Source organism: Sturnus vulgaris, chromosome 6, assembly GCF_052056855.1.
Source record: "Sturnus vulgaris isolate bStuVul1 chromosome 6, bStuVul1.hap1, whole genome shotgun sequence".
NCBI classification, from domain to species: Eukaryota; Metazoa; Chordata; class Aves; order Passeriformes; family Sturnidae; genus Sturnus; species Sturnus vulgaris.
The window spans coordinates 25,622,999-25,641,799 of NC_142248.1; the positions used below are offsets into that span (position 1 = coordinate 25,622,999).

The 18,801-nt window shown below is 50.9% G+C and overlaps 1 protein-coding gene across 6 annotated transcripts; it reads left to right on the forward strand.

Annotated features, from left to right (window-relative positions):
* Window positions 1–6,537: 6,537 nt before the first annotated feature.
* BATF (basic leucine zipper ATF-like transcription factor) lies at window positions 6,538–18,535 on the forward strand. 6 transcript variants are annotated; one of them, XM_088167341.1, is made up of 5 exons: window positions 6,544–8,817; window positions 9,076–9,249; window positions 13,189–13,536; window positions 15,358–15,462; window positions 17,885–18,535. In XM_088167341.1, exons 3-5 carry the CDS (start codon window positions 13,471–13,473, stop codon window positions 18,089–18,091), a joined length of 378 nt encoding a protein of 125 aa, XP_088023467.1. In that variant the 5' UTR covers window positions 6,544–8,817; window positions 9,076–9,249; window positions 13,189–13,470; the 3' UTR covers window positions 18,092–18,535. The 6 variants fall into 6 exon arrangements, with proteins under 6 accessions (XP_088023471.1, XP_088023467.1, XP_088023470.1 ...); XM_088167344.1 differs by having other exon boundaries at window positions 9,106–9,249; XM_088167342.1 differs by having other exon boundaries at window positions 6,544–8,108.
* The last annotated feature ends 266 nt before the right edge of the window (window positions 18,536–18,801 follow it).

Sequence of the window (18,801 nt, forward strand, 5' to 3'; positions counted from 1 at the left end):
AGGCATCTTGTACTTTTTGCTCACCTGGAATGCTCATTTGCTACATGACTTCCAGCAGCACTGGCAGTGCTGTGGGTGCAGGCGCTGGTCTTTCTCTGGTGAATAGCCACATTGCAGTAAACATTTCTTGGCTTGGGCAGGAGCTGAATCCTAGCAATGCCCAGGGATTGGAATGAGATTATCTTTAAGGTCCTTCCTAACCCAATCCACTCTCTGATTCTGTCACCCAAACAACCTTCTGCTGTATTCTAGTCACTACCAAGGTGTTTGACGCTCAAAATTTAGGGCATTTCTTTTTCAGGCGACTTGATTCTGTTATAACACAATAAAGTTGAAGCAGAGGGTTTGGGCCTCTTCCCCTTTATGCCACAGCCTGTGACTGGGAAAAGGTTCCATCTCTGTGCAGTGTGCTATACTGCAAACCCCTCCTGGTTTCTCTAGGAGACAGGTTATTTAATATTCTTGACTCTGGTAGCATCTGTCCTCTCAAAACCCAGCTCCCACCTTCTCAGAATTAAATATTTTGCTATGGGACAGATGCTCTACTGGACAGGCTTGTTGCATGAGCCGGTAGCCTGGTAGTTGTGGGGCTGTTGCGAGCTCCACGTCCCGGTCTAGCCAGCCGCCGGGCTGCATCCGTCATCCTCGGGGGTGCTCACACACGCACACATGGATCTCTCCCGTGGATCGCTGTAGCTGGTTGTGGAGCCGCAGTTGCTGGCCCTGGGCGCAGGAGCCTTGAGGACGGCAGTCGCTGCTGGCACGCAGCTCTAGTCTCGCTCGCTGACTGCTCCAGCCCGAGGCTCTCCCGTGCTCACTCAAACCCTCACATGTCTGGAGGAGCCTGGAGACAGGCGCGCAGGAGCCCGGCAGCGGGCGGGATGCGGCAGTGCCGGGCACCGGGCAGGTGCGGTCGGTCCCTCCGCCGGAGCTCCCCGTGCCGGCCGCTCTGCCGGCCTCGCTCCTCGCACCGCCCGCAGGCGCTGCCGCCGCCGGCCCCGCCGCGCCCCGGGCGCGAACAGAGCCTTGTCAGGGCTGTGTACGGACCGAGCCCCCGGCCGCGGACAGAGCCCCCGGGCGCAGACCGAGCCCCCGGGCGCTCGGCGGGCCGGGCGGAGGCGGCGGGGCCGGGGCTGCCGGCAGGAGGCGCCGCGCGGCCGCGGGAGCGGCGGGGCCGGGCCGGGCCGGGCGGTGCCGCCGCATGGTACCGGCACCGCTCTCGCTCGTTCACGGCCCGCTGTGCCCCGCGGCTCAGGAGGGCGCCCCGAGCGCTGACCGCCCTCGGCAGCTCTCGGAGCAGGCCCGCAGCAACAGGCAGGGGGCTGGAGCACCACTCCTGTGAGAAAAGGCAGCGAGAGCTGGGGCTCTTCAGCCGGGCAGAGCACCTTTCCAGTACCTAAAGGTCCCTGGGTGAGCTGGAGGGGGACATTTCACTAGGGCTTGTGGTGATAGGACAAGGAGCGACAGTTTTAAACTGAAAGAGGATTTGGATTGTATGTAAGAACCTTTTGAAATGAGGTGTTGAATGCCCCATCCCTGGAAGTCTTCATGGCCAGGTTGGATAGGGCTCTGAGCAACCTGGTCTAGTGGAAGGAGTCCCTGCACGTGACAGGGGATTGAAACTAAATGACCTTTAAAGATCCCATTCAGTTTAAGCCTTTCTGTCATCCTCTGGTTCATGGTGCCATCCCACGCTTCCATCAGATAGCTCTTGTTAAACATGTGAGCCCACTTGGCAAGACTGGTGCTTCCTGGCCATTTCACCTGCATGCCTCTCTGCTTCTGAGATACCTGAGATAACTTAGCAACCAGGACCACCAGCAGGAATTTCCAGTGTGCAGCAAGCCTCCTCCAGGACACGCCTATCTTCTGTTTTGTGAGATCCACATTCAGCTCATAACTCTTGTGCTCCTTCTCACACTCACTAGTAGTTCAGGCCAGAGCTCTCCCCAGAGTGATGGGATACCATATTTTTCCTGAATCCCAGGCAGGTGAGCAGCATTACTTTCCATTGTTTAGATCCTTGTAACAGCTCTCTGGTGCCCTTCACATACTAACCCAGTTCCCTCTGCAAAGCCACCCTTTTCTCTTCATTGCTAAGGAAAGGCAGGTACCACTTTACCCAAAATCACCAGGCCTGAGGCAATGGGGGATAAATGAGCTGGGAGTCGAACTACAGTAGTTTGGTTTGAGTGCTCTATACTGCATGCTCAATTCTCTTCTTCTTGCTGGACCCCTGACAAGTGTCAGGGCCCATGGACAGTTTCCCCAGTTGTGTCTTGCCAGCTCCTTGCCCCTCTCTCCTGCAATCAGCTTGTGCTGAAGAGGTTGAGCAGACCATCATGCTCCCGAAGCTTCACTGTGGCTCTCTTCCTTTCTTTCTCATTCTCTCCCAGCCCACTGCCCCATCCTTTTGTAGGCAAGATATGTGTGCAGTCCTGAGGACAGGGGCATCCAGCCCTTCCCTCCCTTGACTTGCAGCAGAGGATGCTTGGGGGTCATTACTTTGCAGTTTTCACAGTATTGTTCTAACTTTGTCTATGAAAAATTGCCTCCTCTGCCCTTCTTGTCGGTTGGCTGAGGGCGACTCTGTAACGCTGTGGGAAGTGGTATTAACTAACCTTTGCCAGTGACCTGTCTCTCTTGTTTCATTTTGAGCTAAGGGCAACAGGTATTCATTTGTCTTTGTCCCTATTGGTTCTTCTGCTCAACTTGCTGGAAAACAAGCCCCAAAAATCCCCAGCCTTGATATTTACCAAGGGTCACGGAAATTGCTTTAATTACCATGGCTGCCGGACTCTGCTGAGCACTAGTGGCACCAGCATGGCCCATGGCTGGGCACAGGACCAGAGCCACGGAAAACTGTGCTGCCAGGATGCTCACAGAGAAATGAGAATCACCAGCTTCTGCTTTCCTGAGCCTGGAAGCATCACCTGGCTCCCCATGGCTTTGCATACTTTTTGCTTATTTGTGATCACCTGATGGCAATTGAAGTGGGGGGGGAGAAAGATGGTGGGAGGCGGGCACAACCAAAGGGAATGGGTCCATGTGCATCCTGTGCCCACATGGAGGCATCATGCTCCTGCTGGGCTCAGGAAACTCCCCTGTGTGCAGAGCTGGGTGGGTCACTTGTCCCTGGTTAGGGGCATGAGTCTCCCCACACCATGCTGCTGGTGGAGTGGTCAGGGTGATCTCCCAGGTGGGTGATGGAGGCAGGCAGGGCAGCTGCTGTCAGAGGTGTAGCCAGCCCCATGAGCAGGGAGCTTGCTGTCAGCGGCTCTATCACCAACACTTTCCATATGATCCTTCCCTGCAGCCAGGAAGTTTTTCCTCATCAGGGCCACCAGGAAAGGCTGGCACCCATGACGTCATGGCTGGAGTTTGTCTTTTCTCTGCATCTAAATCCTGAGGAGCAGAAGCCTTGGGAGCACCTGTCAGCTCAGGCTGACTCTTCCACTGCAACCAAGTTGTAATTCCAGGCACAGTCAGTGCCTGTGATGCTTTCCCAAGCCTCAGCACCTGTGACAGCTTCTGTGGCTCTGCCTGCATGCAGCTGGGTGTCCTGCCCAACACAGACATTTCAGCTCCTCACCACACACCTGGGGAGAAGGTGGTGTAGGAGCTGGTGCTGAGGCTGGCAGGGAGACACAGAGCAGTTCACAAAGGCCAGAACCAGACTTGGCAGACCATGCGTTGTCTGGGGCTCACTTTGGGCTGAAGATGGGATGAGAGAGGATGAGAGAGCTTAATAATGCTGAGCCTTTGGTTTTGTCTATCAGGATCAGCAAGAAGTTATTCCCAAATTAGCTAATTTGGTGGTGAAAACCCCTCCTCCAGATGCCTTTCTGCAGAGTTAAAGTGGGTTTTCTTTGGTATGGCTTTTTTAAGTGGAGTGGCCAACTCAAGCAGACTTCAGCCCAGGGATATATTTGGTAGAGCAGGCAGTGGTATGACTGCCTGTGCTGATAATTTCTTTGTGAGCAAAGCCTCCCCAGGAAGTAGGGAGTGAGCCCAGTGGTACTAGGATGGCTTTAATGATGCTTAAGAACACCTGCCAAGGGGTTTATTGAACATCAGTCGCTTCCAAGAAGGATGGAAGGGCTTTCCTCTCTCCAGTCCTGTGTCTTGCTGTGCTTGCACAAAGTGTAAGTGGGGTGCCATGGGGATTTGAGAAAGATTAGGCCCTGTGGAGAAGGAAAAGCTTTTGCTGCTCAAGGCAGGAGATGGGTCACTGTGGCTAAGACTGACAGTTCTGCATCCCTATCTAGTTCAAGGGACTCTGCTAGACAAAAAGGCCCTATGTTAGCAAGGTGATGGACTTTTCCAGCCCTGTCTCCCAGCATTGTAACCTGGAGCTCCTAGGAAATACCAGCATGAAACTACTTCCAGAAGCCCACGTGGGTTTTCAGCAAATGCGGAGTTTGGGTCTGTTTGACAAAAGGGTTTCACTGCAGCCTGTCATGTCTCAGATGAAGCTTCAGGAACAGGATTGTTTGCCAGTAACCACCACCTTGTGCTGATGTTATCTAGTTTCTGCAGAATGAACTTGCTGAGTTGTCATCTGTGACACCGTCAGGGGAAGTCCTGACTCTTGACACTGCAGTTCCTGCCTCTGCTTTGCCATGGCCCCAATTCCAGCAGCATCATCTTGGCTGGCGGGATTTGCTGGATACCTGCTTGCGCTGAAATGTCATGGGGTTGTCAGAAACAACTGGGCAGCAAGACTGTGCTGCAGGCCTGTGGGCTCCCAAATCCAATGGAACCACTAGCAGACTAACATGTAGTTTCTGGCTCAGGATAAAATGGCTACTGACAGCTCATCTCAAGGTGGTGCTGAATGCTTGGTGACCAGACAAGCAGCAAGAGGAGGTTTGCTCTAGAGCTGACGTGTGTGTATTGGCAAGTGCCTCAGTATGTGGGCTACTGACTTCTGTGACAGAGGCAAACTACGTGGGTGCCAAGCAGAGGCACTGCTGCATTTTGCAGGTGTTTGCCAAGTGAGGCGTCCCTTTTCTTCTGTACAGACCTTGCCTGGAGAGAGTGACCTGACTCACTCTCTAGCTCCAGACAGCAGGTAATGGATGAGTGTCTAAGGCAGTCAGGTGCTGGTGCATGCTGGCACTGCTGCATGACTGAGCAGCAAGATGGCACCCCATGCAGCCAGCATAACAGGCTGGCAAAGCCAAACACACTGGTCCAAACCAACCCCCTCAGCTGCAGGTGCTAGGTGTTCTCTGTGTCTGCCAACTGGATGCAGGCACCTGTTCTGCTGTCTGTTGAATACCTGCAGGTTGCTGGATCACGTGCACAAGTTTTAGGAGCAATGTAAGCAGCCAGTGTACCCTGCATGGCATGGAGCCTCATTCAGGCAGGGCTTTGGAGCAGCACATTTCTTCACCTAACAGCAACCATCTGCTGTGGCTGCAATGCCCCACTCTGTTTGGCAGCTGAGTTCACATGCTGGGGTAGCAGCACCTCTGCATTTCTCCCAGCCATGCTCTGGTGTGTGCCTAAGTGCCAGCTGACACCTGGGTGGTTTAGATGTGAGTGCCAAAGGGTTCAAGGCTGTGCTCCAAATTCAAGATACAGATACCTAGGCAGCAGTGGGAAAGGAGGAAGGCTGCACGAGGAATGGGATGAAGAACTGTGATGCCATGGTAGATGCGGGGAAGCTTCCCTGGGCTGCTGTGTTTGCTTCTGTCTTCCCTGCTGTGAAATCAGTAGACGTCCAAAGATGGTGCTGACCTAAATTAAGTCTGCAGGAAAATTTCCCTATGTGGAGACTAAAAGTCCCACTAGTTTACAGTGGAAACTAGCGAAATGCCGCGTGATAGAGATGTGCAGAGCAATTCCTGGCTTAGAGATAAGTCTGTTCCTCTGCTCACCCCCTCACAAGATGTTCAAAGAAATGGAAAGACAACTCATTTCACACTGGTAAACTGACACACTTCTCACAGAGCCAGCAAATTGGTTTGTGCAGGTGGGCAAGATGCCCTGCTGGCCAACAGTTTCAGATGGCTCACAAAGGATCAGGTATTGATATGAAAAACAAGGATACCCAAAACTGAAATAAAAAAGTTTGGCTTAAATAAGATAAAAGGTGGCATGACTCTTGGACATCTACTTTGGGGTTCAGGTAAAGAATGGTGGCATGGAGTTTCTATTTTCCTGTCCCTTCTTTGAAACAAATTTTGGCATGATTAGTGACACCAGGAGGACCAAGTCTTCAAGTCAGGGCCTTGCACTATCACTGCTGGCATGGCTTAGGGTGTAGCACCTCTCCCTCATCCCACTTCCAAAGCACCATGAGGGATGAGGTGCCATGGGAGGCTGCAGGTGACCTGTGTCTGGGCACTGGTGTTGGCAGCCACCTACAAAGCTGTAGGAAAAGTAGCCATGTTCCAGGAGGCTGATTACAGAGAACCTCTCTCTTTCCAGGGTACCAAAATGCAAGGTGGAAAGCACAGGACTGATGATCATCTGAAAGTGCTCCCTCTCCCTCCCTCCCTCCCTCCCTCCCTCCCTATGCTGCTCCAAGCCCCCTGGGGAAGCTTGTGGTTCTTTACAAGCCCTCTGAAAGAGCCAGCACTAAGCAAGTCCTCCTTTAGTGTTTGGGTGTTTGACCATGGGCCTCCTTCCTTGTATTTCTCTAAAAAAGGCATTGAAGAACCCTGGCTGGGGGCTCTGGAGGATGGACCAGGTTTGGGTCAGGGGCTCAGCCCTGCCTCCCTCAGCAGCCTGCTCTGGGACTCTGGGTTGCCTCCCAGAGAGCTGGCAGCAGGTGAGAGCTGTGTGTGCCAGGATGTGACGGCACGTGCCAGTGCACTCTCCAGGCTGATGGGGCTTATACCCATTTGTGTGTTTTGGTTGCTCTGCCAGTGTGGTTCTGCCATTCAGCACTGCTTGCACAGGCACCAAGTGTACCTTCTGCCCAGCTCCCCTGCCCCCTCCTTCACAGCCAACCTGCCCCACACTGCCTGTCCTCCCCATGCTGCCTCCAACATGCTGGGCTCCAACACTGCTTGTACGAGCACCACACATGCCTGGGCACAAGCTCACTGCCTGTGAGCCTGTTGGTGCAGCTGCTTGTGCTGAACACCTCCTCCAGTCATGCTGTGTGAGCTGAAGGATTTGGGAAGCTCTTGTTCCTACCAAATGAGATGGAGAGAAGGGAAAATTGGTGTACACACTCCAATAATCTAAAAGTGAAGCAGATCCCATTGGGGTACAGTGTTAGCATGAGTGTTGTTCACAGACATCTCCTGCCGAGGTGGGTGTCTCAGAGTCTTTCTGCAAGAAAATACCCTAAATAAGCTGTACTCAATCCTTGGGAGTCTTAAACATGTTTTGTGTTGATGGGTGGCGTTGAGACATTTTCCTCTGAATGGAGTCATGAAGCAGCGATGTAATACACTCAAGAGTCATGTATTAATTTAAGAGACACCATCCACCCCCATGCCATGGATCATGGCTTCAGCCATAGCCCTGTGAACATCAAACCCTCCGTCAGGCATTGTTCATCCCCTGGGAGCACAATTTTTTGCTCCTTGGTTGTTGCAGTTGGATTCACTGCAGCAGTCGCAGATTCCCAAGGCTGAGTCCTGCTGCCACTGTGGCTGGGCTGAACAGCCACATGTACCTCTCCTGCTCTTGTATTGCCTGGAAATGCACACACTGGGAAGCACAAAGGAAGCTGGGGGCATGGCCCCTTGCCATCACCAGTAAGTCTACCCCTGGGTGGATCAGCCCTTCTGGTTAAACGGGTCACTGCCCTTCCTCTTTGGGCCTTCCCCATCATCACTGAACGAGACTGTCACCGAGATGAGTCAAACTGTCAGACAACATCTGCACCTCCGCACACCAGTCCATGCGCTTGGATAGTTCAAGGTGGGCTCAGCCCAGGCAGCGGAAGCAAAGAAACCCTGCTTGACTGGGGGGCGTCTGGTAGCTGAACCTTTTCAGTGTCCTGAGCACAGCTGGGTAATCTGGTTCATTTTTGACCTATTCCAGAAGGTAGACAAGGCCAGTGAAGACAGCAGTGAGAGGAAGTTTGGCCTTGAATGGATGTACTCTACCAAGGTTTGAGATCTGCTGACCTGGAGTCTCTTGTAAGTGTACATCTGAGAACTTGCTCATGAACTGCTAAGTCCTTGCCAGGAACAGATCAGAGGTTGCTCAATTAAATACACAGCTGGTAGATCTGTACAGGACAGGAGAAGGAGAATGTGGTTCATCCCTTCAAAATAGCCTGGGGTGAACTCTATAATTGGTGTCTTCAGACTGAAACTCCAGTATGTGCAGGAGGTCTGACCCTGCCAACCTCCTGTCAACCCTTCAGCTCTAGCCAGGCTTGCTCTTCCTCTCCAGTGGGGTCAGATAGACCCCATCTACCTGGAGCTGGGTGTCCTTATCTGGAAAGCTAGCATATATGGACAAAAAAAAAAATAAACAAACAAACAAAAAAAAGCATTACATTAAAAAAAAAACCCATATAAATTTGACAAAGCCAAGTACTGAAGACCTAGAAATTGCTGGAAATGGGCTTTCCTGGGCAGTCTAGCTTCAGATGCCTTGTGCGTATGGCCGCTTCATGCATTTTACCCTGGATTGCCACCTCTTCAGCACCCGGGCTGGACCTTGGCTGGAGGGAGGAATAAGCTCAACAGCTTGGCTGCCTCCTTTCTTAGCAGGGCTGGGAAACTCCTATCAAGTTGGTGAAGCAAGAGACTGTAGAAAGAAAGGTGATTCTCCTGAGCAGACAGCTGATGCCTCCCTGGAGAGCTGGATCTGTGTCTACCCCTGCCTTAAAGTTACTCTGTGAGTTGGTGAGCCACATAAGCAAGAGCTTTCACAGGAGCAGCTGTGTCTTCCTCATTTCCCAAGCTGCTTTAGAGAAGTGTTAAAGATTTGCAGATGCAGTCACAGACATCAGGATCTGGGGTTTGACTAAACTAAGTGCTATATAGTGCTAAAACCATAAAAAAATTTAGATCCTAGTTGGTTCAAAATGCGTATCCAAAATGAATGAGTACTTATGACCTAAATCTCTTTTGTCTCTTATTTTGTACCTGTTAGATAGGTATAACTCCATTCCCTCATCCCCAGCTCCAGACCTGAAAGGTGGCTTAGAAAACATCTTCATTTATTATCCTGAAGCACTCAGTGCTGAAGTGATGAGCATTAGAAAGAGTCCGTGAAGAAATGGAAAAGCAGGATGTTGGAACATGCTGACTGCAGGACAAGATGAAGGTAACATGGCCATCCCAGGGAATAAACCCTAGTGGATCATGCAGCTACAGAGCACAGCATGTTACACAGCATGAGGGCATAAATGCTGTGTGCTTTAGGGATTTAAGGATGGGATTTCCACAATTTTGAGTGCTTGACTTACAGCCCTTGTCATTTTTCAGACTTTCTGGGTGTAAAGGATCTGTTTCCTGTGTATTGGCTGGTTGCACTCAGTAAGGACTGGAAGTGCTGGTGTTTGCTCTGTGTCAAGTGGGATGAATTCGGTGGGACTGTGATTCCTGGCACAACCTCACTCTCACACTCAGCTCAGTCAAGATGAAATAGCCCTGGGGCTATTAGAGACTGGGGGAAGCTGCACACATTGTAGACAGGACAACATGTGCTGGCAGAGCGGGACATGGCAGAAGCATCTGGTAGAGAGCAGGGACTTTGTTCAACACAGCCATTCACCTAACATCTCAGCACTGATTTCTATGCAAAAGTCTTTAAACTCATGTGAGAAATTATAAACAAGTTGTTGCAATTGTCCAAATATTGTAAGAAATTATTTGCATAAAATGCTACATGTGAAGCAGAAACAACCTCGGTGGTTTACAGGAGGCTGAAGTTGGTAACTGCTCTAGGCTGGATTTTTAAATAGCACTATGCACTGAATGGCTGTGCAAATGAGATGAGTGAGGTGGATGGGCTGAGATGCTGTTTTGAATGTTGCTGTCATAAGCCTGCTGCAGGCAAGATCTCTGGAGAAGCAGGTATACAAAGAAACTCCAGCACCTATCTGTGCTGAGGGAGCTGGTTGCACAGGTGGGACATAGGGAAAGAGGCTTTGAAGCAAAATCCTGGCTGAAAAATATGGTCTCTCATGTGTTCTCTTGGTTCTGAGGAACCCATCCTAGTAGTGGTTTTTTTCTCCCTTTTTTATTTTTTTCCTTATTTAAACCCTGGGAACATAACTCATAACGTAATCTATCCCACAGAGGCAGGATTCAATCTAGACTTCTTTTGAGAGAGGTTTCTTCTCAGCCACTTCGTATAAAGGAGCTTGAATAACTTTCCTGAATTGCCCATCCCAAGGTCTTCCTAACCTCATCTTGCTTCTAACATCAGACCTCCACCTTTCCTGCGGCAGCTGGAGCCCATTGCTTCTTACCCTGCTTTGGCTGCACAGAAATCAGCTGCCCATGTTGTGCCCGCAGCAGGTGCCCAGGTCATTTCCCACAAATCTGTGAGCGGGTGCTGGTGGAGCCACATTGGTGGTTTCTCCTGTTCTGGGTTGGGGAATCACATCTCTTAGCAGAGAAATGGCAGGGGGCTCTCACTGCCTATGAGGAGACAACATGGGTCCATCCCAGCCCAGATAAGCATTGTGAAGGCTCTGACCATCTTCCCACCAGGAGACACTTGTCTCACTTACAGATGCTTATTTGTTCATAAGTGGCAGGAATTAATTAATTAACTTGTCTCACTTACAGATGCTTATTTGTTCATAAGTGGCAGGAATTAATTAATGTCATGGCCAGTACAAGGGAAAGGAGTGTGTTTGCACAAGGCAGGAAAAGGGATGCTCTCCTAGTCCTGCTCAGAAAGACCAAGTGTCCAAACCCTCTCCCATGCTGTTCCTCTCTCCTGAGGTATCTTTGTCAGCTGTTAATAAAAGCCCAGCTCTGGGCAAACCAAGGTGCACTCAAAGCCTTCCTTCTGTGGATCAAAGAACAGCCTTTGCCAAAATCACATTCCAGACAGTTTTGCACTGACTGTCCAGCTCCTGCCAGGACACTCAGCTTCCCTTACCACCTTCTGCCAACAGCCCCACCACCTTCCCAACTGCCTCCCAGACACTGGCCCTGCTAGGTTCAAAAGGAAGGAGTTCAGCTAATTTGTCCAATAATGGAACAAGGATATTTTTCTCTGAGGAAGGAACTCCCTCCATCCATCAGCCTGCAGAGTAGGACAAGCCAGACAGTCTCTGAGCCCTGCTCAGCAGCAGAGGAGTGTGGTTTTCTCGGGAGAGTGGGAATCCAGCAGTGTGCTTCCTGGAAAGAAAGTGCCACACAGGGTTGCAGAGTTCAGAGGAAGTGTAGCGATGCAGAGAGCTAATGGATCCTTCAAGGGTTGTGCTGCTAGCCAGTGCCTTGGGAGGCCTGAACTCAACACCTCTCACCTCACCAATGCCTTTGGCTACTCCATTTCTGGAGCCAGCTGCACCAGAAGAGCCCTGCATGCTACAGGGAGGCTGCAGTTCCAGGAAATTGGGTCCCTTAGTGTGGGTCATGCCAAGTAAACCCTGCAGCCTTGTTAAAAGGTGTGGTGGATCCTAGCATTTCCATATAGCACACCAGGAGGAAAAATACACTCAGTGCTGTGAAGTGTTCAGATAAAAGGGCTAAGAGTAGAACACCAGTGCCACAGAATGTTTCTAAAGAGGCAAATGGGTCAAAGTGGAATAGTTTCACTACTGCAGCTAAGTCAGGAGATTTCCCTGAGCCACCCAGCCTGCAGCCAGCCCCACGCAGTTTTTGGTTTTGGCCATATTTGCTCCTGTGTTGGCTCTGTGAGTAGTGAGGATAGGAAGAAATGCTAGCAGTGCCCATATGAATCTACACTGTGTTCCAAGCACGTGCTTCTCTACAAGTGCGTTTTCTGTGCTGCAATATAGAAATTATTTCCAATACTTTTTCCCAAATGATAACTGCATCTCAAATGCCCTTACCTATGTCCTACTGCTGAGACTTGCTAGCTGTTTCTGCCTGAGGTGGGAAAAACTCAACCAAAGGACACACAGGCAACAAAAGCCAGTAATTTGGGAACTGGAAATTGCTGTTTTCCACAGGAATGGGCTACTGTGCATGGGTTCACGCCTGTTTCTAGATATGCTCCTTATTGCACATGCTGGAACTTAGCAACTCCAAAGTCGTGTGCTCCTGTCTATGGATGGAGAGCCTGTTGGCCTGTGGCCCTGGCTCACCCTGCTGGATCTGGTGACGTGAGCAGATCAGAAAGCAAATGGTCCTTGCTTTGGCACTTCCTACTCCTGCACTGTCACCTCCAGAGCCACTAGCATGGGGTACTTCGAGGGTACCCCAAAGCACTGCTGTCCTAGGGGCTGATTGCACGTCTTTAGTCTTCTGAGGCTCGTACTAAGGATGGAAGTAGTCCCAGAGAGCACAGACTGAGGGACGAAGAAGGGGATCCAAAGCAAATTCTCCTTGCTGCTGTCTGCATGGGCTGATCCATAGATTCTTATATTTACAGCGCTTTGTCTGCCAGGGCTGATATTCCCTATGGGCCAGTGGTGACATACTAATGAATGTTTTAAAGTGCTAAATAACTTTGCTTTATAGAAAATACTAGTCCTACCCAACCCAATCCAAATGTTCTATGATGCTGAGCCTTTCTTCTTCCATGGGACTGGTGCTACACTGTACCCATGTGAACCACCTGCACAAGCAGTGTTTATGTGGCACCTGCTGAGGGCACCCGTCCCCTCCCTGGGACCCACGTCAGTGGTGTTGGGGGCGGCAGGAGGGGGTGGGAGGGTTGTGGAGAGATGTGTGGCTGCTTGGGAATTTCCTCAGCTGCATTAGGGTGACTGAGGTTGCCTGGGGCTGGACTGACCTCCTGCCTGCATAAGGCTGGCATGGGACACAGCACCCCTGGAATTTCTGGGGCTCCCAGTGTCACCTCCTCCACACTGCCCTCCTTTGAGGGTCCAAGTTTCACAGTCAGAGCTGGGGCTTTTCTTCCTTTCCATCTCTGCTGTTTGTCTCAAAGAAAACCCATCACGTTGTTTTTCAACTGCCTGAAGGTGTTTTTCGGGGGTTTTTCAGGCTATTTTGAAGTTCATTTTTCCCAGATGTGCTTTTTTTTCTTCTTCTTTTTTTTTTGTATTGGTTTAAATTTTTTTTTTCTTCTTCTCAACTTTTCTTCTTTGCCTTAAAGTTTCCGGCCACGTGACTTTCAGCTTGCATCCCTGAGGTTCTGAGAAACCACAGGAGGCTGAGACCTAAAGGGAAGGTGCAGAGGCTCTGAGAGGAGAGGCAGCGAAAGTGTCGGAGTGCTGGGCAGAAGGACAGAGTGCTTCTGGGACAGGTGAGAGCAGGGAGCCAAGGGCCACATCAAAGTGACAGAGAAGGACAAAGGAGAGGCAGAGAAGCAAGACAGAAAAGCACACCAAGAGCACAAAGGAAGCTGAAGAGACCCCGGGAGCCAGAAACAGCAGCCATGCCCCACAGCTCCGACAGCAGTGATTCCAGCAGCTTCAGCCAGTCTCCCCCTCCCAGCAAGCAGGTAAAGCAGGGGCCCTTCCCCAGCTGTGCCCAGCTATTTCAGGGTGGGCCATGGGTGAGCAGGAAGTAGGGTGGCACCCACTGTCGGTGCTCTCACAGTGCAATATGGCAGAGCTTTCTAAGAATGGCTGTGGGGAGAGAGATGCAGGGCTCAGCCAGGGGCCCTGGCAGAAGCTCCAGCCACTGAGCTGGGTATGGGCAGAGAGAGATGACCTGGTTACCTGGGGCTATACCAGGGGCAGCTGGGGCCCAGGACCCCCAGGCACGGTGGATCCTGTGATACATGCCAGGCAGGCAGGAAGCCTTGGTGTGGCTTGGTGCTCTGGTGAGGAGCTGAGCAGGCACCTCCTGGCTGTGAACCAGGGTGGCTCAGGGACAACCTGCCTGCTTCCTGCTTCTGTGGACAGCACTCAGGACTCAGAAAAGCCCTGATACTTTGGATTTGCTTTCTTTACTGTTCAGCCGCAGCGGTTTTTCATGTCAGTGATGCTTCACAGAGGGATTTTGTTTTGTTGCATGGCATACCTTTAAGGTCTTTTGCTGGCAGATACAGACAGAAATCTGAGGTATTCTCACCACCTTTTCTGGCTAAACTTTGTCTTATCTGTCATTTGCCCTTTCTCTAGGGCTGGCAACAAGAGCAAGTGCCTGGGACTTTGCTCAGAAACCTTGGGGTTCATCAAGGCTTTTGGCTTCCAAACAAGGATGGGAATGCATCCTGGCTTGCATCCTGGTAAAGACAGGGATAAAGTACAAGGTTTTCCAAAGGATAGGGACTGGTCTTGATGCAGGATATGGGAGCTGCTGTATCTGAGACATTTTCAGGGTATTGAAGGCAAGGATAAGTTAAAAGAAATAAGTTTAAGGATAAGTTAAGTTCAAAGAAAAATATCTTGAGCTGGGGGAGGGGGGAGAGGATGTGGACAGATAGATGGGCTGGGAAGATAACTTTTGTGGCTGAGTTTTGTAGTCTTGTGGAGAAGTGGTGGTGTGAATGTCAGAGTCCACAAGAGGGGCAGTGCAATATGAAAATAGAAGATGAAAGTCTATGTGACAGTTTCAACTGTCAGAAGGAAGTAGAAGGACTGGATCTCAGCAGAGAATGGCTGGTGCATGAAGCTCATGACCTGAAGCCTGGAGACCTCTGTTCTCCCCTGCCTAAGGGGCTTGGGGGTGTTGCAGTCAGCACTGCAGGCATTGCTGACGGGGGACTCCAGAAAAGAGCAAGGACAAAGATCAGAGAGGTGGAGCAAATAAGATCTGTGTTAAAAATAAAAGCTCTGAGTCTGTCTAGTTAAACAAAGCAGGGACCATATTGTGTTGTGAGGGTCTGCAACAAATAAAGCCTGAGGCAGAAAGGTGATGGAGAAGGGAGGGAACTACACGAGTGAAAAGAGGAAAACACAGGCTGAATATCTGGAAAAATGATATATCCAAGGATCTGGAATGTCTGCAGTGCCACTACCCTGCAGAGAGACAGGAAAGGAAAAGCTTTTCTGTACAAGAATTCAAATTGTCTTTTTTCCAGAGAGAGGTCCTTACTCTGGTCCATCAAACTATATCCCAGGCCAGTGTGTTGGTGAAGGGAGAGTGGTCATTTCCCAGCTGTGCTGGGATCCTCAAGGATGTCAGATGTGCCCCTCCTGGCAACAGGGGTACTAAAAGCATCACACATCCCATGGGCTACTGCTTTATACTGGTGTGGAGGGTGTGTCCTGTGCTTCGGTGATGTTATCTCCTGTGTCCTTTTCCCAATTACTGCCCTGCAGGAGAAGGGTGAGGGAGAGAATTACCCAGTCATTTCCATGCCTTGTTTCCCTAGGACTCTTCTGATGACGTGAGGAAAGTCCAAAGGAGGGAGAAGAATCGCATTGCTGCCCAGAAGAGCCGCCTGAGGCAGACCCAGAAAGCAGACACATTGCACTTGGTGAGCACTCCCACACTTTCTTATCCCTCCTACTGAGGACTCATAGGAGTCCTATTTCTTCTGAGACTTGGAGCAGAGATGCTTGCTCAGTGGAGGCAGGACAGGAGAAGTGGGGCCAGGGCAGGATATAGGAATCAGCGCTTGCAGTGAGCGCACACAGCCCAGGATGACTGCCACTGAAGTGTTTAGTTTTACACCTAGTTTTGAATCCATCTTTATCTCTCACTCTTTCATTGCTGATTTCCTTTCCCAACCTCTTCTGACTGAGCTCTTTGATAGCACAGTCTCACTTGGGTTGGCTCTCCCCATTTGAGATTCATGCCACCGCTTATGTAGAGGTGCAACAGCATACAAAGATACTTTTCTGTGGCACTGTGGGCACCCCCAATAGCTCTTCCTGGTGTGAAGAATTAGATAGCTGCCCTTCAGGAGGGATGGTCACTTCTGGCTGTGTATGTTTGGGCAGGCGTATGTAGTCAGTCTTGGAGCATAAGGGCTGGAGTACTCTGCATTTTGCACATTGATAAGTGCCATCCCATGTATTTTGGGACACTGGTGGGAAGGATGAAGGACATGCAGCCTGCAGTGGCCAGAAACCATCATTATCCCTGTGCTGGATTTGGCTGTCCTTTGAAAAGTGGTAGTTGAGCTCATGTTCGAAAAAACATCCTTTGATTTAGCAGTCTCCATATTCTCATTATTGAAAATAATTCTTGAGAATCCAGTTCTGAACCTTCCTCCTTACATAGTGCCCTTAGTCCATGGTTGGAGCTAGGTTTAAGACAGAGATTTCATTCTTTCCTCAGTAGCTGATGAACCTTCTAGAGCTGACATGGCTCTAGGCTGATTGCATCACATCAGCCAGCAGCAATGGCTCTGGGCAACTGTTGTATCAGAGAGGTGAGAAAATACCCCTTCCTTGAGGTCAGTGCTCTCTCCACAGTAATCCTAGAGGTAGGTATGGGCTCTGAGCTTCCCCAAGGAAAACCCTGCCTAGCTGTGCACCAAGCAGGATTGGGCTGCTTTTCTTAGAGCAGATAACAAACCACTTGCTTATGAGATTACTACAGCTCAGCTAGCATTGATAGCACACAGTCCTTGCCTTCCTATTGGGATGGGGCAGTGAGGCTAAGTCCAGTTTGGATCCCGACAGGCAGATGAAAAAATGCAGGGAGGCAAGTAGATGATGGATGGTAAATTTCTGATAGTTTTTTTTTTTAAATTCCAGTCGACAGTGAACCCCTGCTGCTCCTGGGTTCATTCCCTGAGCACTCTTCGCCTTTGATTGATTCTGCATCAGGGACTTTGTTTTTCTAATGTGGTTATTCACAGAAAAGCTCGTTTTGAGCTATGGTGGTATGAAAGTAGCCACCAGCTCCATCTGCCCCAGGGTTTTCTAGCTTGAGTTTTGAGGGGAATGAGTCATGGGAAAGCTGGGACTCCTGGCCCCTGGGTGATTCCCATCAGTTCCTGAGTTCAACAACAGTCATGATTTCCAAACCATTTGGTCATGCCTGAGAGACGCTGTTTGCTGTGTGAGCTCCTGCTGTGACAGCTGCAATTGCTGAGTGCATTTCAACCTGTGCACAGACTGGCCACCACCAGGAATCAGCGTGGCAGCAGAGGGGCAAGCAGAAGTTTTGCTTTGCCACGGTGGTGGTGCAGCTTTCCAGAGCCTCCAAGTGCTGGGTCTTGCTTTAGCTCTCTCAGCTGAGTTTCCAATCCTCTGGTCCTGCCCAGGCTGCTGGCTCCATGGTCAGTTGATGCCTGCAAATGCTACAGCCTGGAGCTGGCTGCACTTCAGCAGAAGCAGAGGTAGCAAAGGCTTTGATGCTCTCAGTATTGTTGAGACAAGGCTGAGCATCATTACGAACCCCTTTGTTGTTATTCTCATTAATACCAGTATTAATTCAGTTCTTCTGAGGCCTTAGTTTCTCTTTTCTTCTGACTCAAGCGTCTCCCCTTCCTCCCCATTGTGCCGCTGCTTTCCTGGGCTGCTAGCAGGAAGCAGTGAGTCTCTTCTTTCCAGGGCCATGACAGGTTTCCTGTGGCAGGTGGTTTTCTGGTTAAAGACGGCGGTTATTCAACGTGCTCTCCCCCGGGGGCTGGGCTGCCCGGGAAGCGCCCGGAGATGTGTGTGCATGAGAGGGAGCGAGAAAGCCTGGGCGGGAGCAAGCCACAGTCAATTCTCGTAAGCCGGGGCTGGGGAGCGTGGCTGGGGCTGCCGGCATCGCACCCACACCCGGCCCGGCCAGCTGGGGGAGGAGGGTTTGCCCAGGCGTGGCTCTGTGATGAATTTACCAGAAAGATATCATTCTGGAAATTCTGCGGGGCAGAGAGGTGAAGGACCGCAGCCCTCACGTCCCTAGCTCATCCTTGTGGGTCCCACGCTGAGGAAGCCCCTGTGGTTTTGTGTCCTCAGGAGAGTGAAGACTTGGAGAGACAGAATGCTGCCCTGCGCCGGGAGATCAAGCAGCTGACAGAGGAAATGAAGCACTTCACCTCGATGCTGAACTCCCATGAACCACTCTGCTCCATCCTGACATCCCCTCCACCACCTCCAGAAGTGCTTTATGCCACACACTCTTTTCACCAGCCCCACATTAGCTCCCCACGCTTCCAGCACTGAGCCAGCCAGCAGGACAGCAGCCTGCCAGCTCCACTGATGGCAAGAAGTAACTTCGTGGGGCTTGCTTTTCCATCCAAGGGAAGGAATTGGACAGATGGACATTCCTTCTGAAAGTATGTATTCTGAGTGATTTGCCTAAGACTTGCTTCCTGTGCAGAAATGGCAGAGTCACCATGAGGCATCTTTGGACAGTTTCCAGCTTGGATTCTGGGAGGAAGAAGCAGTCACAAAAGGGCACCAGCCCCTTTCTCTGGTCCTTGTTTGGGGAGACTTGCAGGAGTGTGCATCACCAGCAGCCTCCATAAGAGCAGCTGGCTGTGGCACACCACAGCCAGACCTCCAGGAAGAGGAAAGGGAGCAGGGGTGGAGGGGAAGGTTGGGGGGCCACAGAGTGTCAGGGCAAAACTGGTTTATTTTTGTAAAATAAAGATTGAAAATGCTTAACTCTTGGTTTCCAAAATAGGATTTGAGTCAGTCCTAAGGCCTGGCATGATACAATGAAGACACAGGCAGCAGGAGGGGAGAACTTGGAGCCCAGAAAACAGCCCTGCATGCACAGGAATCTAATCCAGGGCCAGCAACCAGAGCCCCACATTTAGAAGGGGGAGCCATGCACATAGGCTGGGCGACAATGGTCTGTGGGGTGATGAGGTTCCTGGGGAGGATGGGTCCCTCCTTGCTGCAGGGCTGGACCTGGCTAATGAGTGTGA